This window comes from Peromyscus eremicus, chromosome 1 (genome assembly GCF_949786415.1).
Source record: "Peromyscus eremicus chromosome 1, PerEre_H2_v1, whole genome shotgun sequence".
In the NCBI taxonomy this organism is placed as follows: Eukaryota; Metazoa; Chordata; class Mammalia; order Rodentia; family Cricetidae; genus Peromyscus; species Peromyscus eremicus.
The window spans coordinates 183,365,053-183,392,064 of NC_081416.1; the positions used below are offsets into that span (position 1 = coordinate 183,365,053).

At 49.8% G+C, this 27,012-nt stretch overlaps 2 protein-coding genes across 2 annotated transcripts; both read right to left on the reverse strand.

The window, feature by feature from the left end:
• Positions 1–331: 331 nt before the first annotated feature.
• Positions 332–23,089, reverse strand: Cacng8 (calcium voltage-gated channel auxiliary subunit gamma 8). The gene is made up of 4 exons (XM_059244026.1): positions 22,662–23,089; positions 4,835–4,918; positions 3,877–4,017; positions 332–1,255 (listed from the first exon to the last, which is right to left on the reverse strand). Exons 1-4 carry the CDS (start codon positions 22,837–22,839, stop codon positions 498–500), a joined length of 1,161 nt encoding a protein of 386 aa, XP_059100009.1. The 5' UTR covers positions 22,840–23,089; the 3' UTR covers positions 332–497.
• LOC131903188 (uncharacterized) lies at positions 22,984–26,906 on the reverse strand. Its single transcript, XM_059253794.1, has 3 exons — positions 26,879–26,906; positions 25,847–26,842; positions 22,984–23,121 (listed from the first exon to the last, which is right to left on the reverse strand). The coding sequence occupies exons 1-2, from the start codon at positions 26,904–26,906 to the stop codon at positions 25,863–25,865; spliced, it is 1,008 nt and encodes a 335-aa protein (XP_059109777.1). The 3' UTR covers positions 22,984–23,121; positions 25,847–25,862.
• Positions 26,907–27,012: the final 106 nt, after the last annotated feature.

The window sequence follows — 27,012 nt, forward strand, 5'->3', positions numbered from 1 at the left end:
CTCTTTATACAGAACATGTGTATATATAGTTGTAGATGTAACTCTATATTCATGTGTTATGAGCCCCTCTCCAGGAGTTGGGCTGGGCTGGGCTGGGAGTCCCTCCCTTCCCTCCCCCCGCCCCGCCCCCACATGCACACAGCAAAACATTTAAAAAGAAAACATCTCAAAACTGCAAAAAACACCACGGCCCTCCCTCCCTCCCTTGAAATGCCCCCCACACAAAAATAAAACACAGCGCTCCCACGCTAGAGCCCCTTCTCCCGTCCCGTCCCGTCCCCCTCCCCAAGGGTCCCTGCTTCGGAGCGTGACCGGGCTTCCCACGCCCGGGGGTAGAGGGTGCGGAGGGGCGCGGGGAGGGGCTAGAAGGCCCAGCGGTGTCCAGCGAGCTCGCGGGGATAGAGCTGGGGGGCACCCCGATCCGGTGGCCTCGTTGCACGCGCGCCCGCGCACGCGCCCCGGACGCGCCCCCCGGCTCCCCGCGAGGGCGCGCGCCCCTACACGGGCGTGGTTTTCCTGTTGAGCGTGTTGGTGTTGGACGCGGCGGCCTCTTTGGACAGGGTCCCAGGCGCGGGCGCTGCAGGAGCGGGCGGCGCGGGCGCGGGCGCAGCGGGAGGTCCGGTGACCGTGACCGTGACGCCAGACGCCGCCTCCTTGGGGAAGGCGTTGTGCAGCGTGAGGAAGCCAGCTGCGCCCCCGCGGTCCCGCTCGGCGCCCGCCCCGCCGCCCCCCGTGCCTCCGGCCGCCCCGCTGTAGGCGCCCACGCCGCCGCCGCCGCCTGCCCCGGCGCTCGCCAGCCCCGCGGCCACGCTGCCCTTGGACGGGTCGCGGCTGAGCGTGTACATGGAGATGTCCGTGGAGGCGAAGCCCGGGCCGCCGGGGCCGCCGGGAGACGCGTCCCGCGACGGCGACGCCTCGCTGGAGCCTCGGGAGCTGGAGCGGGAGCGGCGGCGGTAGCGGAAGCGGTAACTGGGCAGACGGAGGATGGCCGAGGGGCCGCTCCCGCCACTGCCGCCCGCGCCGCCGCCGGCCTTGAGCAGGTCCGAGCGAGATTGGCAGTGCGCCTCGCGGCTGCGCTCGATGTAGATGTTGACGGCCAGGACGCCGATCACCTCGGCCAGGATGAAGGACAGCCCGCCGAAGTAGAAGGACCAGCCGTACGAGTAGTGGTTTTTCTTCTCCTCGTCCCTCTTGGGGCCCGGCTCGCCCGCGTTGGCCGATATGTACACGATGACCCCGATGATGTTGCTCAGGCCTGGATGGAGACGGTCATGTGGGAGCCTCGAGGCCGCTGCCGCCAGGGCCCACGGTCCCCCGGCTGTCTTAAGCCCCCTGGAGTCTAAACCGGGTCCTCTCCTGGGCCAGGCTCCATCCCAGGAGACTAAGCCCAGAGACCCATTAAGCTAAAAACTACTCTAGGAGTCTAAGCCGAGTTCCCACTTGGTTAAACTACACCTCAGGAGTCTTAAGTCCTGCCCACCTGGTCTAAGCCCCACCCCATTGGCCTAAACCCCACTCAGGAGTCTAAACCCACCCCTGTTTCCGCTGGGTTAAATTCTACTCCAGCAGTCTTAGCCCTGCGAGCTAAACTCCACCCAAGAATTTAAGCCCCACCCATACTGGACTAAATCCCACCCTAAGAGCGTGAGCCTCACTGCCACTGGTCAGAACTTCACCCCCAGGAAGTTTAAGTACCATTCCAATGGGCTAACTCCACCTCAAGAATCTAAGCCCGTCTCCAGTAGTCAAAACTCCACCAGAGGAGTTCAAGCTCTTTTCCCGTTGGCCTAAGCCGTCTTCAGGAATCTGAGTCCCACCTTCGTTGGTCTAAACCCCTACTTCAGAAATCTAATTAAGCCCCTTCCCCATTGGCCTAAAATACTTCCCTTGGAGGTCTAGCCTCTGCCATCTGTGTTAACGCCATCCCCCCACTTAATCTTGGCCCCACCCTTACCTGACCCTGGCCCCTTCTCTGTGCACCAGCTCCAGAGGCCTTACCTACATGGGTCTAAATTGCACCCCTATGTGGCCAAGGCCTTGCCCTCAAGAAGACTCAGACCTTACTTTGGAGAGTCCTGACAATGGCTGAGAAGAGCCCATCCCTGTCCTAATGATCTTGATTCCTCCAGCAGCCTAGGTTAATCATCCCCAGGTAGTCCAGGTTCTGCCCCTTCTTCTGGCTCTAAACTCTGCCCTAGCACATCTAAGCCCAACACTGACTGGTCTCAAATCTACCCTTGGTGATGTAGTCCCAGGCTTGGTTTGCAGGTCCTGTCCAAAGTATAAACCCATGTTTTCCGCAGCTTCCTCCCTCTGCTCCTTTTTGCTGCTAATGATGTAATCCCACTTTAAATCTCTAGGCTCCGCCCACTGCTGACCTAACTCTCCCTGCACTGTAGAGTGCTGGCCTAGGTAATGAGTCTAGTCCGCTCTCGCCAGCCTTACGTTTGTTCTTATTAGAATAAATCTCCCTTCTGCTCCTGGCCCAACCTCCAGTTTTCTGATCCCCGGGCCCTCTGCCACACACCTCTCCCGGACCTAACCAGCTCCTCCCTGTGCAGGTCTAGACCACCCCTCTCCACAACACATACTCTGCTAATTAAAAATGTTAAACTTCCTTCTAGGATTGTAAGCCCTGCCCTTATTAATCCAATCTCCACCGTGGTGGGGGGAAGCTAAATCCTATTACCCATTCATTGGTCTAAACCATCCTGGGGGATCTAAAGCAAGCCCTATTTCCATTGGCCTAAACTACATCCCTGTGTAGAAGGGGGCCTTTTCTGCATTCTACCCACTCTCCAGCCCTAATCTTACCCTTAACGAGTGGGTCTGAGCTCTGCTCCTTAAGATTCATTATCCTGATGTCCGCTACCCTAGGCCAGTTTTATTTGGGGTGGAGGATGTCTTTATTTTGATATTTTTTCACAAAGCCTAGGCAGTCCTCAAACTCTTCATGTAGCCAAGGATGACCTAGAACTTCTGATCCTCCTGGATTACAGGCAGGCATTACACATGGGGTTGTATGTGGCTGGGGATGGGACCAAGGGCTTTGTGCACACTATCGACCCAGTCATATGCACAACCCAAGGCCCTAGCTCTTGCGGTAACCAACTCCACATTCTGGCCTTGGTCTAGCTTCTTTCTTGAATAACCTCTCTCCTTCTGAACTTCCGGAAAATGGTCTTCCTCCTCAAATAGGCAAAGCCTAGTCTTCCCCACCCTTCAGTTTCATTTTCCTAGGCCTAGAGCAGTGGTTCTCCACCTTCCTAATGCTGCGACCCTTTAATACAGCTCCTCATGCTGTGGTAAAGCCCCCACCCCAACCCCGCGCGCACGCGCGCCATAAAATTATTTTTGTTGCTACTTTATAACTGTAATTTTGCTACTGTTATAAATCATAATGCAGGATATCTGATATACTACCCCTAAGAAAGCATCATTCAACCTCTCAAAGGGATCTCGACTCACAGAGAGGCCTAGAGGTTTTTCTTAGGACCAGGCCCTTTTAGTATCCACCCAGGTCAATGTCTTCCTCTTCAGTCCCTGTCTTCCTAAGGCCACCTCCCTATCCTTAGACTCCAAGTGTCTCAGGTCCCCGCCTACATCCCAGACGGCTTCCTTAGTTCTCTAGGACAGCTAGGGAAACTCCCCTCCTTGCCTCCCACTTTACCCACAGACACTAGTCTGCAGACGCAAACTAAACCTAAACCTACCTTACCCAGCTGGAGGTGGTGCAGCATGGGAGAAGCCTAGGAAAGCTCCGGTCCCCAGGGGGCGCTTGGGGCAGGCTGGCTTTTCAGTCGCATGCGCCCATGCACACGCAGACACCCACGTGCGTCCGTGGGTAGCCCGCCGCCCCTTCCCTCTGCCTCTCACCTGCTGCCACGAACAGGATTCCCGCGCCCAGGATGATGTTCCTTTTGGATTTATAGACGCGGGAGGCAGCCACGCACACGCCCCCGAGCAGCAGCAGGATGGCGCTCAGGATCGGAAAGATGCTGGAGGCCCGGACCACTCCTGAGGGAACGAAAGAATAGAGAAGGAACGAGAGGAGAGAGCGAGGGCGGTCAGGCGGGCCACTGCGCCCCGGGCCCACTGCGCCTCCTGCCTGCTTCCCTCATTGCTTAGTTAAATTTAGTTCACTAATTCTGCCTCTCTGGTTCTTTTCTTTTTGTCTCATTTTCCCTCCTGTTTTTACAGTTTCTTTCTTTGCGCCCCCCCATCTCCTCTCCCTTCTCTATGCACCTTTATCACATTTCTCTTTCCCACTCCTTTTCTGTCTTCATCCCTCTCCTGCCTGTATTTCCATATTTCATCCCTCTCTCCCTCGCTGTGTGTACATCCTTCTCTATCTCCCCCGCCCTTTTTTTTTTCTCCCTTTCCACTCGTTCTTTCCCACTCGTTCCTAAAACCTTGGACAATCAGATTCTGTTATTTCTGAGCTTGGTCAAAGCAGCCAATCATAATTAAGGCTTTGCTACGTTCTCGGGATAACAGCCCAATCACAGCACGGGCTTCCCCAGGGGAATAGTCAGTCCGGGGCCCAGATTGCGGACCAGAGCAGCAGCCAATCTACAATCCTTTACTATATAAAGTTGCCGGGCCATAGACATCGAACCGACCAATCATCACCCAGGATCCCCCGCTGGGCCTGCCCCTCTGGTCCGGGAAGCTGAACCTCTGGACCTGGATTGGCTGGGAAACTAATACAGGAGTGAGGTCCAAGCTCCGCCCAGTCCCCCTCCTCCGCCCCTCTCCTTCCAAGTACTCGCACCATCCTTCCTCATCCCACCTGGATCCTCGGGGGCCCCCCAACCCACCCCACCCTACGTACGGAGCAGGTACTCCGCGCTGTCGTGGTCGTAGTCCGTGTCCTCCGGGAAGTGGTTGATCTTCACGCAGACACCTCTTTTCAACCCTGGAGAGGGGATGGGGATGGTGGGATCTTCAGAGGGTGGGACACGCAACCCCACTGTTCTGAGAAGACCCTCCCCTACTCAAACGCACACCCTCAGACGCCAATTCCTATCCCCGCTCTCTCTGGGCTGATTAAGAGGTGGAAATCTTAGTCCCCAGCTGGTGCCAGGGCAAACTTTGCACCCCTCAGATCTGTTTCCCACGGATATTAAGAATGTTTTTTAAAGACCAGAAAGGGGGGCGGGGTAGGGAGAGGAAAAGGCAGGTGTGGTGGCACACGCCTGTAATCTCAACACAACGCGGAGGTAGAAGCAGGAGGATGGGAGGATCGTGGTCACTCTTGACTACACCGAGAGTTCTGAGGCCAGCCTGGGATACTTAAGATCCTGCAGGGAGGGAAGGGGTGGAGAGAGAAGAGGAGATAGGAGGAAAGGGGAGGGAGAACGAAACTACCTCAGAGGCTGACATCCTTCCAAGTATCCAACACTAGAGATTTTGCTCTCAATTCATGTGGCTTCCCATTTCCCCTTCAAGGAAGTCATCACCGCCATGTTGAGGCACCCTTGTACCCTAAGCTTGTTGAAAAGGCTGAAAATGCATGGGAAAACCAGCGACTCCTAAAACACTGTAGTTCCTGAGAACCGAGAGTCCGTCCATCCGTGTTGCAGCCTCACCCCTCCTCTCTCCGACCCTCACCCTCCCACCCAACTAGAACCTATCTATTTCAACCTTTGGAACAGGTTCTGTTTTACTGCCTGTGGTATATAGCCTGAGAAAACAAATGGCAAAAATACATTCATTCTCAACTCCAACCTGCTGGTCTTTGCAGATGTAATCAGTTGTTCTGCAGAAACAGTTCAGGGATACACACACATACACACACACACACACACACACACACACACACACACACACACACACACGAGATGGACCTTCCAGAGCTAACAGTTCCCTGGGCTGTCCCTTGTAGTGCATGCATCAGGTAGACTTTTTGATATTCTTTATCCTCTGCAAGCTGAGAGTTCCTAAAAGGTGGGGTGGGGAGATAACTAAGATATGACTTCTTGTATCCCTACCATTGCAAGGCACAGAGCCTGGCTCCCAGGATGCCTCAAAGAAGGGGTAGATGGATGGATGGATGGATGGATGGATGGATGGATGGATGGATGGATGGATGGGTGGATGGAATGAATAATGAATGACTATAAAGATAGCAGAAAGAGGTTGAGACAAGTCAGGCAAAGGAATGCAGGGAAAGAAATAGGAATAAAATAGGGAAATGGAAAGAATGAGTCCGAGGCAGTGAGTAATGCTGTGAAGGCCCAAATGTGTAAATGCTTCCTGTGTTGATTAAGACACTTGATGTGCAGTGAAAGAGAGCTTTAGGGACTGGAGAGGTGACTCAGTGGGTAAAAGCACTTGCTGAGCAAGTGTGAGTACCTGAGTTCAAATCTCCAGCACCACTTAAAAAACCAGACGTGGGTGCTGGTGGTGGTGGCACATGCCTTAAATCCCAGCACTTGGGAGGCACAGGCAGACGGAACTCTGTGAGTTTGAGGTCAGCCTGGGCTACAGAGTGAGTTCCAGGAAAGTCGCCAAAGCTACACAGAGAAACCCTGTCTCGGAAAAAAAAAAAAAAAAAAAAAAAAAAAAAAAAAGCCAGACATGCTGTGGGATGGTCTGTATGTCAAATGTGTTGCTGATTGGTCAATAAATAAATCACTGATTGGCCAGTGACCAGGCAGGAAGTATAGGCGGGACTAACAGAGAGGAGAATTGAGAGAACAGGAAGCTGGGTGGGGGAGACACTGCCAGCCGCCACCATGACAAGCCGCATGTGAAGATGCCGGTAAGCCACGAGCCATGTGGCAAGGTATAGATTTATAGAAATGGATTAATTTAAGCTGTAAGAACAGTTAACAAGAAGCCTGCCACGGCCATACAGTTTGTAACCAATATAAGTTTACTTGGTCAGGTCTAAGTGGCTGTGGGACTGGTGGGTGAGAAAGATTTGCCCTGACCGTGGGCCAGGCAGGAAAACTCTAGCTACACAGACATGGTCACATGCGTCTATTACTCCAGTGCTGGGGGGAAGGGGTCAGACACAGGGGGATCACCAGGATTTGCTGCCTGCCAATCTAGCTTCAGGTTCAGTGAGAGATCCTATATGGAGGAGGTAAGGCAGAGAGTGGATACAGCAGGACATCTGATGTCCTCTTCTGGCTTCTGTGGGCATGCGTGTGCATGTGTATACACACACACACACACACACACTGCACATGCATACACCATACACACAAAAAGAAATAATGGAGTTTGCAAGGTGGCTTAGTGAGCAACCTAAGTTTGACCCCTGAGACTCACATCGCAAACAGAGAGGACATGTCTGTGCCCCCCATTACTTAATTAAATTAATTATAATTAAAAATAAAAAGATAAGGTTGGTATCATGTTCAGACCAAATGTTTGGTGCTACGAATCCCACTTTGGGAGCTGGAGAGATGGAGTAGTGGTTAAGAGCACTTGCTTCTCTTGCAGAGGACCCAGGTTGAGTTCCCAAAACTCGAATCCCATATAACAGCCATCCCTAACTCTAGTCCCAGGAGATCCAATGCCCTTTTCTGATTTCTGTGAGCACCAGGCATGCACACAGTGCACATGCATACACAGAAAATAAAAATAAGTATTTTTTTAAATCCTACAGTTTTCTGTTGGACTGTACCATCCTTATTCTGACACCTTGTTAACATATGTACAAACTGTTTTTGTGCCTTCACATATAAAGATCCAAAGAAGAGGATCTAATTCATTGTGTTGATGTGAAAATAGGATCCAGATAAAGAGATTTAACACACTTTGCCTGGGACATAATTGAATGTTCTGTTGACCTATTGTAACCTGTGCTGGTCAGTTTCGTGTCATTTGGCACAAGCTAATGTCATTTGGTAAGAGGGAACCTTAGTTGAGAAAATGCTCCCACCAGATTTGCCTGCCGGAAAGCCTGCAGTGTGTTTTCCTAACTAATGGTTGGTGTGGGAGAGCCCAGTTCACTGTTGGTGGTGCCACCCCAGGGCTGGTTGTCCTGAGTGCTATAAGAAAACAGGCTAGCCAGGCAGTGGTGGCGCACACCTTTAATCCCAGCACTCAGGAGGCAGAGGCAGGTGGATCTCTGTGAGTTTGAGGCCAGCCTGGTCTACAGAGGGAGTTCCAGGACATTCAGGGCTACACATAGTGACCCTGTCTCAAAAAACAATAAACAAAACAAAAAGGGGGGGACAAGATAAGCTGATCAAGTTATGAGGAGCAAGACAATAAGTACCCCTCTTCCATGGTGTCTGTTTCAGTTCCTGCCTCCAGGTTCCTGCCTTGAGTTCCTGCCCTGACTTTCCCTTCATAGTGGACTGTAAGATGTAAGATAAAATAAACCTTTTCCTCCCCGAGTTGCTTTTGGTCATAGTGCCTTATCACAGCAATAAAAACCCTAGACAGTACCCATTGTCCAGATGTGGAAAATAAGACACAGAAAGGCTCAGCAAATCAGCACTGATGGCTGAAGGAAGCAGAACCCACACCAAAGTGTTCAGACACACACCACTGGAGTGCCAGCATCTGGCCTGTCCATCAATGCATGTTCAACTTCTCAAGCACTGTCTCTCCCATAGTAAATGCTTAATAAATATTTACAATGAGGGCTGGGTATGTAGCCCCAAATGGTAGAGTGCTTGCCCGATATGCACAAGGCCAGAGGTTCTACCCCAGCACAGCGTTAACTGTGGTATTGTGGTGCACACACACCTGTATTCCTCACACCAGGAAAGAGAGAGGCAGGAAATTCAGAAGTTCAAAGTTGTCCTTGGTTACATAGCAAGTTAGAGATTTGCCTTGCTACAAGCCAGGAAAAGGGGGGGGGGGGTAGATGGAGAGGAATGGACGTGTAATGAAAGAATGAGTGAATGGGCCAAGATGAAAATAAAAAGGTGTTTGCGGGCCAGCAAGTAGGCTTGGTGGATAAAGGAGCTTACCACCAAGCCTGGCGATCTGAGTTCCATCCCCAAGCCCCACATGGTGGAAGGAGAAAAACAACTCCCAACGTTATCATCTAAAATTCAGATGTTCACTATGGTGTACATTCTCAAAGGTGAGCACACAGGCATGCACACATGAGAGAGAGACAGAGAGAGAGAGAGAGAGAGAGAGACAGAGAGAGAGAGAGAGAGAGAGAGAGAGAGAGAGAGAGAGAGAGAGAGGTAATTCAAAAATTCTTTAAAAGATGTCAGAGACCAGAGAGATGGCTCAGCAGTTAGAGCATGTCATATTTTTGCAGAGGACCTGAGTTCTATCATCCAGCACCCACATCTAGTAGCTCAAAACCACCTGTAACTCCAGTTCCAGGGGAATCCGACGCCCTCTTCGGGACTCAGTGAGTACTGCCCTGACGTGCACATACACAAGACACACCTAAATTTAAAAAACTTATCCAAAACTGGGCGGTGCTGGCCCATGCCTTTAATCCCAGCACTTGGGAGACAGAGGCAAGCAGATCTCTGAGAATTCAAGGCCAGCCTGGTCTACAGAGAGAGATCCAGGACAGCCAAGATGGTTACACAGAGAAACTCTGTCTTGTAAAACACAAAAACAAAAAACCCATATACTCATTGTCACTAATCATCAGGGAAACACAGACAACTATAATGAGATACTGTCTTCTGGTTTTGGTTTGGTTTGGTTTGATGAAGAAGGGTCTCACTGTGTAGCAGGGCTGGTCTCAAACTCATCATCTCCTCTCCTCAGCCTCCTGAGTGCTGGGATGGTAAGTGTGCAGTACCACGCTCAGCCCAAGATACCATCTTGTCATCTGGGATGGCAGAGGGCAGAAAATCAGATAATGAGTGCTGACAAAATGTGGAGAAACTGGAAAATCGTGTACACTATTGGCAGGCATAAAGTGTAGTACAGCCATTGTGGGACACAGTATGGTGAAGAGGGTCCTCAAAAATTTGAAAAAATAGGGGGCCTGGAGAGAGGACTCAGTGGTTAAGAGCACTTGCTGCTCTTACCAGTGACCTGAATTCAGTTTCCAACACCAACATGGCAGTTCACAACCATCCCTAACTCCAGTTCCAGTGGATCCCATGCCCTCTTCTGACGGCTGAGGGCACACATAATGCTACATGACCCAGTAACTCCACTTCTGGACTTCAACCTGAAAGAACTGAAAACAGCAATGTAAAGGGGAATTAATGCACTCATGTTCTTAGCAAAATTCATGTAATCTCAGCACCTAGAAGGTTGATGCAGGAAGATCAGGGATTCAGGATCATCCTAGACTACATTTTGAGTCAAGGCCAGTCTGAACTACATAGTACCTTGTTAAAAAGTGAGAACAACCCAAATTCTCTTCTAAGATGAATGCACAAGACAAAGCAAATGTAATGTATACAGTGGAGTATTACTCAGCCCTTAAAAAGGAATTGTACTGATGATGAAGCTCAGTGCCTGGAGTATTGGTCTAGCACACCAGAGGACCTGGGTTTGTTTTCCCAGAACCTCCTAAAGCAGGATGATGACGCATAAGCCTGTCATCCCGGGAGGAGCACCATGAGTTCAAGGTCATCTCAGCTAGCTCCTGACTCACCTGCGCTACCCAAGACTGTTTTCAGACCCACTCCAAGCTGGGCATGGTGGTGCATGCCTTCCTAGTACTCAGGGGAGTAGAGGTGGGAGGATCTCTATAAATGTGAGGCCATCCTCATCTACATAGTGAGTTCTAGGATAGCCAGGGTACATAGACCTTGTTTCAAAAAAACAAAACAAAGGAACAACCTCAAACAAGCAAAAAAAAAATATATCAAAACAATCACCGCAACAGCAAATTTCATTCTAAAAATGAAATCATGACATGTATGAAACTGTCACAATTACACCATCATTGTGTATCATTGGTATTTGCTAACTTAAAAAATAAAATAGTTTTTAAAGGGAATTATGAAACTCGCTATAACATAGCTGAACTTCAAGGTCATGATGCTATGTGAAATAAGTCAGCCACACAGACAAAAACTGTATGATTTGGCTGCTGAGATGGCTCAGCCTGTAAGCCACCAAGCCTTAGGATCTGAGTTCAATCCCTGGGACCCACATGGTAAAAAGAGAAAAAATGACTCCAGAAAGTTGTCCTCCTGCTTCATGCCCATGCATTGGCACAGGCATACTCACCCACCCACATATAAACACATATACATAAACACTAAGAATAAATTTAAAGCCAGGCAGTGGTGGCACACACCTTTAATCCCAGTATTCAGGAGGCAGAGGCAGGTGGATCTCTGCATTCGAGGCTAGACTGGTCTACAGAATGAGTTCCAGGAAAGCCAAGACCATACAGAGTAACCTTGTCTCAAAAAAAAAAAAAATCATAAAAAAAGAAAAAGAGGAATAAATTTAAAGTGTAATAAAATTTACATGTGACACCTGGAGAAATCAAACTCACAAATACAGGAAGTAGAATAGTGGTGACCAAGGTGAGGGGAGGGGGAATGGAGAAAGGTTTGATGGATGGCGTTTCGGTTTCTGCAAGGTTCTGAGGTGTTGTGGAGATTAGTTATAGAACAACGTGAATGCACTCAGCATTACTGAGCTGTGTGCTTAACAATGAGTACGATTGTACTAGGAATGTAACTCAGTGGGTAGAGTGCCAGTCTGGCATACCAAAGGACTGGGGCTCGATTCCCCAGGAATCAGGAAGATGGGGCATTCAAGGTCATCCACAGCCTCAACCTGCTCCTGGCCCACCGGGCTGTGTGAGACCCTGTCTCAACGCAAAGCAAAGCAAAGCATCACTGTAACAGAAAACGAGATCACTGCTCTCTCTGAACAGAGAGGATGTGCGGTGTAAATCTGCCAGCCTGATTTGATGCCCAGAACCCCTGTAAAAAGCCAGATGCAGTGCACACATTTGTAATCCCCACACTATGGTGAGATAGGAGATGGAAACAGGGAAACCGCCCACAAGTTCACTGGCCAGCTAGCCTAGACTATGCACCGTGGCAGAAACAAGAAAGACCCTGCATCAGCGAGGTACGGAAGAACCAATTCCTGAAGGTTGCTCTCTACCCTCCACACATGCATCACGACATGCCTCCAGTATGGAAGCAAGCAAGAACACACACACACACACACACACACACACACACACACACACACACACACACAAATAAGTAAGTAAACTTTTTTGAGACAGGGCCTCAACTGTGTAGCCCTAGTTTTCCTGGAACCCACTGTGTAGACAAGGCTGGTCCTGAACCCACAGAGATCTGCCTGCTTTTGCCTCCTGAGTGCTGGGATTAAAGGCACGTACCACTACATCCTTAAGTAAATATTTTTAAATTAGTAAGATGATAAATTTATAACATGTATATTTTGCCACTATTTAGAAAGAAGGAAAAAAATGTCTTCTGAATGTAAATTCTCTCTTCCTCCCTCCCTCCCTCTTTCTCTCCCTCCCTCTTTCCCTCCCTCCCTCCCTCCCTCTCTCTCTCTCCCTCCCCCCCCCCGTGTTTGCGTGTGTGTGTGTGTGTGTGTGTGTGTGTGTGTGTGTGTGTGTGTAAAGGTCAGAGGTCAACTTTGGGTGTCTTCCTCAATCACTCGCCACCTTATTCTTTAAGACAGGGTCTCTCCCTGCACCTGGAACTCATCAGTTCAGCTATGCCATCTGGCTAACGAACCCTGGACCCTCCTATCTCTGCCTCCCCAGTGCTGGGATTATAGTGCTATGTCCATGGGTGCCAGGAATCTGAACCCAGGTCCCAGTGCTTGTGTGGGAAGCGCTTAAACAATTGAGCCATCTCCCCAGCCCCTAAGTGGTAAATCCTCTCCGTCAGCACACCCATGGCGGCGCGATGGGTTAAGATGATGGTCTCAGGTTTCCACCTCAGAATGGTAAGTGTCACGTACGTCTGGTCACTAAAACACACCAAAAATGCTGGGCACACAGTTCAGTTGGCAGGGTGCTCAACTGACTTGGACAAAGCCGTAGGTTCCATCACCAGCGCTGTACAAACCAAGCGTGTTAACACACACCAGCACTCAGGAAGTACAGAAGAACCATCAAGAGCTCAACCCATCCTCTGCCACACACCAAGTTCCAGGCCAGCCTGGGATACTGCGATGGTACTAATGATCAACTGGGCACCTAGGAGGCAAGCCTCTGGGCACAGCTGCGAGAGGTTGTCTAGATTAGGGTTAGCCTCCAAGAATATCTGTGAGGAATTTCTGAGTTAAATTGATGTAGAAAGACCTATCTAATTGTGGGGGGACCACTTCCTGAGCAAGAGATCTTGAACTGTATAAAGTGGAGAAGGTGGGACAGCGAAATGGCTCGGCAGGCAAAGGTACCTTCTGTCAAGCCTGATGACCTGGTTCCGATACCAGGAATCCATGTGGTGGATGGAGAGAACTGATTCTGACCCCCACACGTGCTCCATTCCCCTCCACCCAAATGTAAATAAATAGGCAGACAGACAGACATATGTAACTGGAAAGATCGTGCTGAACACTAGCATGCGTGTGTTAATCCATTGCTCTCCACTCCTGACTTTGGCTGGGATGTGATTAGCGGTCTTCCTGCCTTAACCCCTCCCCATGATGATGATGATGGACTGTAGCCAGGAATTGAGGCAAACGAATAAACTTTGCACCCCTTAAGTTGATTTTGTTGAGTATTTTGTCACAGCAAATGGGAAGCAAAACCAATAGACACATGAGGTTCTGCCTCAAAACAGGGGGTCGAGGGATGGGGCGTGAACAAGGCACTTACCACCAAGCCTGTTGATATGAATTTGATATCCAGGTCTCACACAGTAGGAGAGAACTGGCTCCTGCAAGTCCTCCTGACACTCACACTCATGCAAGCACACACAAAGACAAACAAGAGAAAAACTAAAGAATCTAACACATTGTCAGTAACAATACCCTCTCGGCTAACGACGTACCTGTCACTGCTGAGCGTTTGACAAGGGGCTCGTTAACTTACTCAATACTCTGCACAACCCTCTAAAGTATACCACGACAGGCTCACCGCTTTATGAACGAGGAAACAGAGGCACAGGGTGCTGAAGAAGCTGCCCACCCCACACAGATGCAGCATCCTGGGGAGAAGGTTCAATCACAGCCAGGTTTGGGAGGTCACAGAGCTCGGGCTCTGAGCCAACTTCTCCGGACTCCCATCCCAGACCTGCTGAGTCCCAGCAATACAGCTCTTAGGAAACAGAATGCCCCTGAGCCTCAGTCTCCTCATTGAGAAATGAAGGTGATACTGTGGCTTTATAGGGTTCTGGTGAGGTTTCAGAGAAGTGAAACCCAAATCCTGTGATGGTTACAGCACGTTCCAATTTCTAGGACCTGAGCCCAGTAGGCAAGGAACTGGCACTTTTTAAAGATTTATTTATTTATTTGTTTGTTTGTTTGGGCAGGTGTTGGTTTTTGTTGTTGTTTGTTTGTTTGTTTGTTTGTTTGTTTGTTTGTTTTGGACAGGGTCTTTCTACAAAGCCCTGGCTGTCTTCAAACTCACTGTGTAGACCAGGCTATCTTCAAACTCACAGATATCCGCCTGCCTCTGTCTCTGCTTCTCAAGTTCTGGGATTAAAGGTGTGTGCCACCACACCCAGCCCAGATGTATTTTATTTTTAATTGGGGATTGGTAGGTATGTGCACATGAGTACCCCTGAAGGCCAGAAGGTGCTCCTGAAGGCCAGAAGAAGGTTTCAGATCTCTTTTGCACTGGAGTTACAGTCAGTCATGAGCCACATGACAGGGATTCTGGGAACTGAACTCTGGTCTCCTGGAAGAGTAGCAAGTGCTCTTAACTGCTGAGCCATCTTTCTAACCCTGGGCTAGATAGGAGCTCTTTATGCACAGGGGTGTCCCTGAGTCTCTACTTCTCCTTCCCTGTGCCCAGGACCTGCCTAACACACAAGGATGTAATGGTTAAGGGGCAGCACACAGCCGTGGACAGGACATGTGAAAAACAGGTCCAGCACACTGCGTCCTTCACATGCCTCACACTGTGGGTGCCCCAGCCTGAGTCACTTTCTTTTCTCAGGCCTCCAGCTTGCTGTTCTGACAAACAGGAGCCATAATAATACCTTCCCTGTGGCACAATTGCAAAGACTCAATGAGATAATAAGGCAGGCAAAGTGCTGAACGCAGGGATTTGCAGAGTCAGCAGCAATAAATAGGGCTGTGGGTCCAGACTGTTGAATCCCCAGAGAGGAGCTGGGAGTGTAGCTGAGAGTTCTCAGAAAGGGGCTAGAACACAGCTGTCCAGTGTGGGTACCACCACCCCAGTGCAGCAATAGACATGAGTTATCAGTGGGAAATCCACTGGACTTCATAAAAAGAGGACGTGAGAGGAGCAAGGAGGGGGAGGAGCGATGTTTCACATGGATTACAAGAGATATTTTGGTCACACTTGCTTAAATACTAAGTTCACCTGTTTGGGGATTTTACTGCTGGGAATGGAGCCCAAGTGAAATACCAGGGAGCCCCACTAGCGGATTCTAGGCAAGCACCCTACCACAAAGCCCCACTCTGAGCCTCTCACTGATAGATTCTAGGCAAGCACTGTACCGTTGAACCACACCACCAGGCCCCTCACTAGTGAATTCTAGGCAAGGGCTCTACCACTGAACCACCCCACTTCGCTCAGCAACCAACCCCTGACTGGTGGGTTCTATGCAGGCGATTTACTACTGAACTTTGCCCTCAAGCCCTCACAGGGGTAGGAAGGTCTAGGTAGTTGCTGTACACTGAGGCACACCCCCAGCGCTACCTGTTTTGTTTGTCCTAAGCCATCTATTAGAAAAAAAAAATTAATTCTATATACCGATTATATTATGTCTCTGTTGGGCAGTGCTGACTGCTGAGGGAGGAAGGATTCTGGATTTAACCCCTTGAAATAAGAGAAAACAGTAATAAGTAAACAATAGGACCTGGGTATGCAGCACCCGATAGCCTACTACGCACTTCACTCATACCAATGCAGACTCCCCCTAATCTTGTGAATAAGATATTATTATGGGGGGGCTGGAGAGATGGGTCAGCGGTCAAGAGCATTGGCTGCTCTTCCAGAGGTCCTGAGTTCAATTCCCAGCACCCACATGGTGGCTCACAACTATCTATAATAAGATCTGACTCCCTCTTCTGGCATGCAGGGATACACGCAGAGCACTCAAACATAAAATATAAATAATAAAAAATTTTTTTTAAAGACATAACTATGATCTTCCTTTTACAATAATGGAAATGAAACTGCGAAAGTTGAAATATACATACGGCCCAGGGTCACACTGCTCTCAGTGGCAGACGAAAAGCAAGCCCCCTCTGTCTTATTTTAGAGTTTATGCCTCAAGGCAAATTCTATAACATTTCAGATACCACAAAGGAAGACGAGACTGAGTCCCAGAATTCCCAGACCCTCTCAAGGTCCACACCTTCTACATACTTGAATACCCAGTGGGCTGGAAGCTGGTAATTTTGTTGCTTTGTTCTGGACCTAAATTTCAATCCTGTTGCTACAATGTGTTAACTGCGTGACTCTGGGCAAGATGCGGTGCTTCTCTGAGCCAATGCTTTCTCTGGGGGGTAATGACAGTAGCTCTTCAGCAGGGTTATTTGAGTGACACATGAATGGCAGGTACAGTAACAGTCAAGTCAGCCTTCACAAGCTAGCTCCATGACACACTAACCTCCTTTGGCTTACAGCATACCCACTTCCCCAGTTTAAACTCAACATCTGATCCTTTCTCATCTCTCCTGCTATGCATTTCTCTAGCTCCCTCATACTTTAACCCTTTGTGAGAGTTGGTTTTATTTGTCAGCTGGACACAACCTAGAGTCACCTGAGAGTCACAATGAGGGGTTGTTTGGTTAGATAAGGTTGGTGCTTGGGCATGTCTGTGGAGAGTCTTCTTGATTGATTTAATTGAGGTGGCAAGATGTGCCCACTGTGGGTGGTTCCATTCCCTGGGCTTGAGGTCCTGGTTTGTATGAGAGAAAACTGAGCACTACTATGCAAGCAAGCGGCAGGCATGCATTTCTCTCAGCTCTTGACTGTGGATGTAATGTGAAGAGCTATTTGATTTCCCCACAACAATTTCTCTGTAACCTGGTCCAAGTGTGGGAGAGCCGACCCTGAGGGTATGAAAGCAGGAGAACTGGCCCTGCCCCTTGCTCACCACCCCTCCCTGCAAGGAGTGAACCAGCCTGGTGCAATGCTGAAGAGCTCACCCTGGTGGTAAGGAGCGAGTGGAGGTTGATCAGGGCTGATCAACCCTGCAACTACTCAGGCCCGGAACCAGGGTTATGAGTTGGCCCACCCCAACACCCACCCCATCGATGATCTGTGGGATCGAGTGAAGGGACTGGTCCTGCAGATCCAAAGCTTCAGGATCTCCACAACACAAACCAACAACAGGATATCCAAGAGGAGTCCCAGTGAGGGCCCAGCACTGATAGTGTAGCAGAAACCAGAGGCCTCCAAACAGACCAATGACTCTTTGCAATGAACACTTGCAAGTAAAGATACATGGACTAAAGGATTTACTGTGTGACTCACTGTGTCACACTCCAGCTTCCCTAACAAGATTTTTCCTTTTTTCCATTTTTTTCTTTTCTCTTTTCTTTTTGACTCTCTCTTAAATTTTATTTTATTGTTGGGGGGAGGTTGCAAGGGCTAAGGGTGGATATAGTGGGGCAGGGAAATGAATGGGATGGAAATGCATGATGTGAAAGACATGAAGGATAAATAAAAAGAAAGTTGAAAAAAGATGAAAAAGTCTCTTCCTCCTTTAAGTTATTTTTTGACAGAGTACTTTATCATAACAACAGAAATGAAATTAGAACACCTTTTGACTGTCTTTTTTTTTCCTTTTGAGACAAGGTCTTGCTATGTAGTGTAGGCCCATCTGGAGCATGGATCCTGCCTTGGAGATCTTGCCCCCAGAGTGCTAGGATCATAGGAGTGGGCCATCCGGCCTGGCTTCAAATGTTTCTCGTCTGATTTTTCTTTTGCTGTTTGAATGTCATTCTAAGGAACGGTACTTCCATTGAGACAGGGCCTCTCGCTAGAGGCTAGGCTGGCAGGCAAGCCTCAGCGATGCTCGTGTCTCTACCTTCCCAATGCTGGGATGACAAGCATTTGCCCCCCTGTCTGGCTTTTCTATGTGGGTTCTGGGAATTGAACTCAGGTCCTTGTGTTTGTGAAGCAAGTGCTTTATGAACTCAGTCGTTTGCTGTATTTCTTCTTTTTCTCTTAGGTGACTCTGGTCCACTCATGCACTGATGCTCAACCCACTGGCATCTCCAGCCAGGCTGCTTCCCTGACACCAGCCTCCCAGACCACATCTCTAACAGGCTGAAACAAGAGGAGGGAAGGACGACAAACAGACCAAACCTAACTGAGAATGGCTTCTTCAGTTTGTAAAGGATGGAGAAAAGAAGAGTGGTTTCCTGGCGTCTGAAAATAGCATGAAATTCTGCCAGACTTTTGACACAGACCACTTATTACATCTACTTGGGAGGCTGAGGCAAGAGGATTGCAAGTTCAAGGCCAGCCTGGGAAACTTAGTGAAACTTTGTCTGAAAATAAAAAGAAAGCTGAGGATATATCTAAGGGATAAAGCGCCTTCCTAGTGTGCATGAGGCCCTGGGTTCAGTCTACTGGGGAAAAAGCTAAGTGTGGTGATTCATACCTGTGGTCTCGGTACTTAGGCTGCTGAGGCAGGAGGACTGCTGTGATTGAAGGCTAGCCTAAACTGCATTGCATAGTCCTGTCTCAAAAACAAAAATGATAAGCTAGGTGTGGGGACTCATGGTGTAATCCCAGCACTTAAGAGACAGAGACAAAAGGATCTTGTCTGGGCCAATAAAATGGCTCACTGGGTCAAGGTGCTTGCTGTCAAATTTGATGACCTGAGTTCTACCCTGGAACTCACATGGTAGGAAGAGAAGAGAAAATTAGCTGTCACGAGTTATCTGCTGACTTCAACCTATGTGGCCATGGCGTGCATGTATCTTACACACACACACACACACACACACACACACACACACACACACACACTAAATAAATAAATAAATAAATAAAAATAAAATTAAAAGAGACTGCATAGACTTCTTATTTAAAAAACAAAGTCCAGCCTTGGCTACATAGCAAGTTAGAAGCCAGCCTAGGCTACATGAGAACCTATCTCAAAAAGCCCAACCAAAACACACAGAAAGAAGAGACGGAGATGGAGGAGCGGGGAGAAGGAAGGAAGGAAGAAGGGGAAGAGGAAGAGCAAAGCCGAGGGCATGAAACTCAAACGCCGGTGTCCATGAATGATGCTCAGCTGGACGGCAGCCACACTCAGGTGTAGCATGGGTGTTTTCACTAGCAGGGGCAACACTGACCATGTGCTCCACAAAAAGCCTGAAACAATTACCATTCTGCATGCTCTAAACCCTTCAGAAATGCTGCTCTCCCTTCACAGGTATTATTTCCTGGCAAACATTCTAAATCTGAAGTGCTCACAACTGAGCCAGTGATATCCCTCCTTAATTATGAGAGAAATAAGAGAAAACAAAGGAATTTAAACAAAATGCCCGCTCTTCCATCTCATGAGCAGATAGATATCCCTCATTGCCAAGTGCTCTGGTCAAAGCTTCATCATCACATGGGATTTCTCACCTGAGGTGTTTTTTTTTTTTTTTTTTTAATTCCCCAGGGGAATGTAGATAATGTATGGAGACAATTTACAATTTTGGTTGTCACAACTGTTGGGGGGTGGGCGGGACTAGACAGAGAATAGAGAAGCAGATCAACATCCTACGGTGCACAGCTCAGCCCCCGCCACACAGAATTCTCAGTTCCAAAATGTCACCAGGGCCGAGGTTCAGAAACCCCGCCTCCAAGACACCCCTCATCAGCTCTCTCTCTCAGATCCCACAGTTGCTCCGTCAGCAATGCCTTCCACCAGGAACTTTGGAATATACTGTGAATTCAAACCACAGCTCCCACATTCTCCCTTTCCAGCCTCCCCTTAGCCATTTCTCAATGCAGCAGCAAGAGCCATCCTGTTAGAACTTAAGCCAACTCCCATGGCTTCCCTACTCCAGAGCAGTCAATGGCTCCCACCGCCAAGCAAAAGCTGGATCTTCTGTGGGATACACATGAATCTGTGACATCAAGAGCCTGTTATCTCCTGACCATAACATTCCTCTCTCCTTCACTTGTGTCCCAGCCACACTGGCCTCCCACTGGCGGCCAAACGCAGATTCACGATCACCTCAGGGCCTTTGCAACTACTATTTCCACAGCCCATACACCCATGTGTCTCCAATCTCACTTCTTTCAAGCCACCAACCAATGTCAACTGCTACGTGAAATGCCTCCCAGCCTTCTTGATTAACTCACATGTATAACCCTGATATCTGCCTCTCTCCATTTCTGCTTTTTCTCTATTTATTTCCATTAGTCTTTCTCTCTCCTTGCAGAGCAGAAGATATTTAAAGTCAGAGATTTGTATGTGTTTTGGCCCCTTATTGCTCTTGAGTCAACAAGGAGAACCTGGGGACCGTGGAGATGGCTCAGTGGGTAGAGATGCTCGCTTCCAAACCTGAAAACCTAAATTCAGTTCCATGAACTTATGTGGTGGAGGGAGAGAAATGACTCCCGCAAATTCTCCTCTGATATCTACCTGCACACTGTGATACACATTCAGCTCATTCTGAGACATACACACAAAATTAAAAAGTACAGAGCCTGCTACACAGTTCAAAGCCAATAAAAACTGATGGATGGATGGATGGATAAATACATGGATAAACGAGTGAGAGAATGAATGAATGAATGGATGGCACACATTGTCATGGAGGGTTCCTGTGCAAACTCCCATAGTTGGCTCTGTACTTCATGCCTGGTCAGACCAAAAGAGTGGACACGAGTGACATGTCCCCCTGGTGGGGGTGGGGGTAACAGAGAAGAGGAGAGACGTGGGATGACAGTGAGCAGAGGTGACTATGACAGCTGACTGACTTTGTAACCAGATCTGAAAAAGTGTCTGGCCCACTCATATCGGGCCAGTAGGGGTCAGTTCTGAACAACAGCCCTTGGGATCAGATCTTCTGTGATAGCTCGCCGGAAGCCAGAAGGCAGATCTTTAGGGAGCAGTCTCACTGCTTTGAAACGTTGGTGACTGATTTTGGTTTCCCAGTGTGGAACATTCCACAGACTCATCTTCAAAGCCCACCCATTCTCCACTTGAGGTGAGTGATTTGACAGGAAAGAGGAGTCAGGGGCAACAGAAAAAAAAAAGTGTAAAAACTTCAGCTATTGGAGGTAAAGCAGGAGCTTCCAGGTTGCTGGTCTACTCCTTGATGCCACAGATGAGAGCGTAGAGGCTCAGAAAGGTGGAAGGATAGGGGTCACATGGTAAGGCCCCCAGAGTCCTGCTTCCCAGCCCAACACCTCTATACACGTGAAAGACAAACCTGAAATGTGCATGAAAGAATTACTGGCATGGAGGGTGGGCTAGAGAAGGAGCTGAAGAGGAAGAGAGCATGTGTCCTGGACAAGAGGGGCCGGGCAAGGAGTTAGGTTTGAGCCTGAAAGCAGCACAGAGAAAACACTTGGAGGGAGACTGGAGAGCAGCAAGGAGTCAGAGATGAGGAAGCATCCCAGGAGTCTGCTGAGGAAGGCATGAGGCCGTGAAGATGAGGTAGAACTGTCCAAAAGAGAACTAGAAAGACCAGGATGTGAGCTTGAGAGAAGTCCTGTGGGGAGAGGAGCTAAGGGCTGCAGATGAGGAGAGGAAGACCTCCAAGAAGGAGAGTGGGGAAGAGGGACCAGAGGAGGTCAGAAGGCATAGCTCTGTTTCAGTTCTGGGAACCCACAGAGCCAACAGGAGAGCGAAGACACAGAGAAGGGGCAAGAACGGCCAGGGCTGGTGAGATAGCTCGTGGGTGAAGGTGCTTGCTGCCGAGTGGGACAACCTGAGTCCCATCCCTGGGACCCACACAATGGAAGGAGATTATTAACTCCTTCAAGTTGCCTTTTGACTTCCATATTCACACTGGAACTTGTACACACTAGATAAACAGAGATAGATAGCTAGGTAGACAGACAGACAGACAGACAGATAGATGATAGATAGGATAAGAAACATTTAAGGGAGCTGAAGAAGTGACTTAGCAGTGGAGAGCACTCCCTGTTCTTCCAAGAGACCAGAGTCCAGTTCCTAGCACCCATCTCACGCAGCCTACAACTTTTTGATGACTCTAACTCCAGGGGATCAGAGGCCCTGTTCAGGCGCCCATGGGTACCTGAACACGTGCACTCATGCAAAACACTGGCACACACAAATACATATATAGTAATTCCACCTGGCTCACAACCATCTGTAACTCTAGTTCCAGAGGATCCGACACCCTCTTCTGACCTCAGGGGTCACCGAGCATGCACGTGGCACATAGTCGAAACTGCAGACACAGCATCCATACACATCATCAAGTAAAATATAAAATAAAAAGAGAAGCCCAGAAGAGGGTCGGGAGGGAGGACCGAGGAATGCGTGGAATCATAGCACCTCCAGCAGGGAAGCACACACCCCTGGAGACCTTGGGATGGAGACTCAGAACACACTAGCCGTCAATTTGCTGGAGGCACAGGCTTCAGCGAGGTGGCCAGCCAGGGCCTTCCTGCACCCTACCTTCCAAGCAGCATATCCGCCAGAGACCTGAGTGTGTGAGGCCCCCAGGGTCCTTCTTCTCCGAGGAGCCGCTGCCCCCACGGTGGGGCGGTCCGTCCTCACCCGCGGTGAGGTTGGTGGTGTTGCAGATGAGAGCGCGTGTGTAGAGCCAGTAGTCAGTGCTGATGGCGATGGTCATGAGTCCAAAGGCTGCGAAGGCGCCTACGGTGGTCAGCAGTACCTGAACGCCCTTTTCGCACCACAAACCCCTCTCTTCATTCCAACGTTTCAATGACTCCAGTTTGACCACGGGCAGCCGGGGGGCCGTGGGCCACCACCGGGGCAGCGGAGGTGGGGCCGTGCCTGCGGCTGGGGGGGTCACAACACAGGCAGAAGCGGGGGCCTCGAGGGGCCAGAGGGGACGGGGGCAGCGAGCAGGTGGCTGCAGAGGCGGAGGTCAGAGTGAAGCCATGGTCTCCAGCTGGTGGGGGCAAGAGAGAGGGAGTTAATTCTGTGAGACGGCCTCTTTTCTCCCAAAACGGCTTTCCTGCTAGATTCTACTGAAAGATTGCCCCTCATCAGTCCATATACTGAGAGGTCATGACCCAGCACCCTCCATTCCTCTCTTGTGATCACCATTGTCCTCTTGGGAAGCCAACTCTGGATTCAAACGCCACTGTTATCTCCTCCTAAGAAGGCCTCTGTCTCTGCTCACTCCTTAGTTTCCCTGGCCCCGTTACCAGCCTTCTCACATACAGTAACACACACACACACACACACACACACACACACACACACACACACTGTAGGACCACTGCTTAGGAAAGGCCTGTCTGTAGGTCTCCAATTTTGCCTCTGGTATCTCTCCAATTTAGGAGCCACAGTGTCAGCTGGGGATGTAGCTGGTAGGAGCTGGCCTAGCATGAATGAAAGCCCTGGGTTTGATCCCATCCAGAATATAAATGGGGCATGGTGGTATATGTCTAGAATCCCAGGACTCAGGAGGTAAAGGTAGGAAGATCAGCTCAAGGACATCCTTGGCTACATAGCAAGTTGAAGACCAGCCTGGACTACTGGACACCCCCATCTAAAGAAAAACAAACAAAAATTGCCCACTAACTCCACATTTTGGTTTTTTCATATCCTCCTTGACAGAATACCTCACTCCCCAAAAGTTTCTGCTTCTGGACCTGGCATATCTCCTATAATTTCCTCTACTTAGGAAAAATAAATCCCCCAATCTCTCCAAAAACAAACAAAAACCTTCCCAAGTGAGCCTCACTATTCACAGGAGTCCTAACACTTCCCCCATTTCCTCTAGACAGGCCCCTGTGTCTCAGGATTGGCCTTACCACCTTGGCACATCTTTAAAGTGCAAGAGGATTAAATAAAAATTCTGATGCAGGACTCCTACCCGAGAAATCCCAATTTAATGGGGCTGAGAAGTAGTCAATCACCTAGGGTGTTTAAAAAGCTCCCTGGGGAATTTCCCAATCCCCTAGACTTTGGAAGACATACAGACGCCCTGTCTCTGTCATGTAGACTCCCGCAGTCCCTCCTGTACCCTCGTGCCTCCTTCATCCACCTCCCTTCCAACCCCAGCGCCCTGCTATGTTTTTGACTCAAAGAAAACTCCGCACTCAGTCTTGCTTAAAAGTATTGGGAACCTGGCCTCTGTTCTCCCTACAACTCACACAAACTCATCTTTCCGTTGCTTTTTCTCCTCCATTAAGAAAAATTTGCTCTGTGAGCTTCACAAGGTTTCCTACTACAGCCATGGCTTCCGCCAGACCCCAATTTCCTCCCATTCAGAAATGCTCTAACATCTAACCTGTCCAAAAATATGGTCACCCTCCCCTGTTCTGCCCAGCATGCCTTGGCTCTTACCCTCAGCACAGACAACTCACCACAGCCTCAGTAGTCTACACTGCAAGGGATCCCCTCAATTCTAGATCTTCTCAGGTGATTCTGAACCCCACTCTCTTCAACATATTAGAACTCGTCATCCCCAACTTCTTTTTTAACATCATAGAGAATCCCCTTCTCTTTTGCCCACTTCTTCCACACACCACAGCTTCCAGCATCTATTTCACGAAGGAAAATCCCCTCTGCAGGCCCGGCAGACTTCTCTGGAATATCCCCAGTCCTTTCCCATAACAGTTTTACCTGTGTAGGAACTTAGCCACCATCATCTCCCAAACACCACACACACACACACACACACACACACCACAAAAAAAAAAAAGAAAAGAAAAGAAAGAAAGCTACAGAACTACAACTCCGTTATGGATAACTCCTTCCCTGTCCGTTCATTTCTGTCTTCTATAAGATCCCGACCATCCGTGTCTCTTCCTGGCTGCCTCTTCCTGGCTGTGTCTCCCTCACCTGTTTCAACCTCTTCCTCTGACTTCTTTCTCAAATCCCCCCGTTAGAAGGAGTCTGGAAGCTCTGAGGATGAGAGGCATCAACTAGAAACCCCGGGTCCCAGTACAGGGTGACCTTGGCCTCCCAGTTTCCTCTCTGGCTCCACCGCCCCCACCAGCTGGACCTGGACCGGGTCTGCTCCCAGGAGGGGCTGTAGAGAAAGGTTGTCTATGGGGGGTGTCTCCATGGCAACAGGGCCTAGTGCCCCACACGTGTGCTCCTGCCTACACACACACACACACACACACACACACACACACACACACACACAGCCCCTTCCTGGGCCCATTCTCAGCTTTCCCGTTTTCCCAGGCTGGCCCCTGACCCGGGCTGAGTTTCCTTCCCTCCTTCTGCCTCCTCTACACATGCCTGTGCCCCTCACCACTACCACAGCAGCCACCTCCACTGTCTTAACAAATTGCTGCTTCCACGGACATGAGCTCTGACCCCAACATGTACCTTCTTCCCAAGCCTCGTGGGCCCTACAACCTGGGATAGGAGGAAAAGGGACCAGGAGGGACTTTCTCCATCATAAAGATTTTAAGAGCTTTTCATTTTTGTCAATTTGAGAGACAATCTGTTTGGCTTTGGGGACTCTTCATTGAGTCCATCCGCAAAGGAGAAAGGAATAGAGGACCCCCTAATTCTAAAGCTTCTGGATAGAAGAGGGTCACAGTCCTTCGTTTGAGAGACTGGATTTTTTTTTTTTCTCAGAATCAGGGGGATTCACGGAACCTTAAATCTACACCCACCCACCTCCGATTAATAAAAAGATCTCTCACCTCAGTTAATGATAGGTCAACTCTCCGATGCACTGGGGAGGGACGTCCAGCCCCTGCTGCCAGCACCCCTCCCCCCAGAAACACCTCTGGGCTTCCCAATTCTCTCTGCTCCCCCCTCCCCCAGCAGCAAGGGACCCAGGCGTCCGACCTGGTTGAGAGGGGATGGAGATGAGGAGGCGTACGAAGAATGGGGGTGTAGAGTAAGGGGGAGGGGAGCTGGGGGGTAGCTCGGAGCTTGGGCCGTCAGGATGAGAGGGTCGGGCTTTAAAAAAAAAAGGTGAGGAGACAATTTGGTTCTCGTGTCGCTGGGTAAAGTGCGGAGCTGGAAGAGAGAAGGAGGGAGGAGGGAGGGAGGGGGAGGGGAGCTGCTGAGGGATGGGGGAGCCTCCGAGAGGAGAGGGATGAGGGGGGGAAGGGAAGCGGTTGGGGAGCGGGGTCTGAGTGGCAGAAGGAAGCTGAGGAAGAAGAGAGATAGATCCAGAGAGGGAGGGAGACGGAGAGAGACAAGGAGATCGGAAAGAGAGAGAGACCCAGAGACTGAGAACAGAGGTGGGGGAGGGAAGAATTTGGGGGAGGCAGTGACTGGTAGCAGAAGGAAGTTGAGGAGACACACACAGAGAGAAATATCCAGAGAGAGAAGGGACAGAAGCAGGAAGAGAGACAGAGAGAGAACAGCAAGAGATGAGGGAGAAATAGAGGGGTAGGGGGAGGCTGGGGGAGGGTGTGGGGAGGAGAGAAGAAGAGGGGTCCGGGTCTGGGCAACAGAAGGGAATAGGAGTAAGAAGAGATAGTCATCCAGAGAAGGGGGAGGAGAGACAGATGGGAAGAGAGAGACTGAGAGGATGGAAAGGGAAAGAAATAGAGGAAGGGGTGAGGAAGAAATTGGGGATGGGGGCCAGGGAGAGAGTGAGGAGGGAGAGAAAGACAGAGACACAGACAGAGAGAGAGACAGAGACAGGGAGAGACAGAGAGATTGATTCTGGGAAAGGGGACCAGCTCAGACGCACTGAGGAAGGCAGAGATAGAGGGCACCTCTGCCCCCTCCCACCCGCACCCCCATCCCCCTGATCCTTACCCCCACCCCCATTTCAAAGCCACCACCCCCACCCCCACTAGCCTCCATCTCTTCAGCATGGCTTGCCGCCGCCACCGCCTCTTCCTGTTGT

Bases quoted from the DNA above. Each gene is read 5' to 3' on its own strand.
- Cacng8 (XM_059244026.1), bottom strand. From the start codon at position 22,839: ATGACCATCGCCATCAGCACTGACTACTGGCTCTACACACGCGCTCTC. The intron at 4,018-4,834 runs GTACGTAGGGTG...TCGTTCCCTCAG, and splicing joins CAGCGCGGAGTACCTGCTCC to GAGTGGTCCGGGCCTCCAGC. The intron at 1,256-3,876 runs GTGAGAGGCAGA...GTCTCCATCCAG, and splicing joins AATCCTGTTCGTGGCAGCAG to GCCTGAGCAACATCATCGGG.
- LOC131903188 (XM_059253794.1), bottom strand. From the start codon at position 26,906: ATGGGGGTGCGGGTGGGAGGGGGCAGAG. The intron at 26,843-26,878 runs GTGCCCTCTATC...AGTGCGTCTGAG, and splicing joins GCGGGTGGGAGGGGGCAGAG to CTGGTCCCCTTTCCCAGAAT.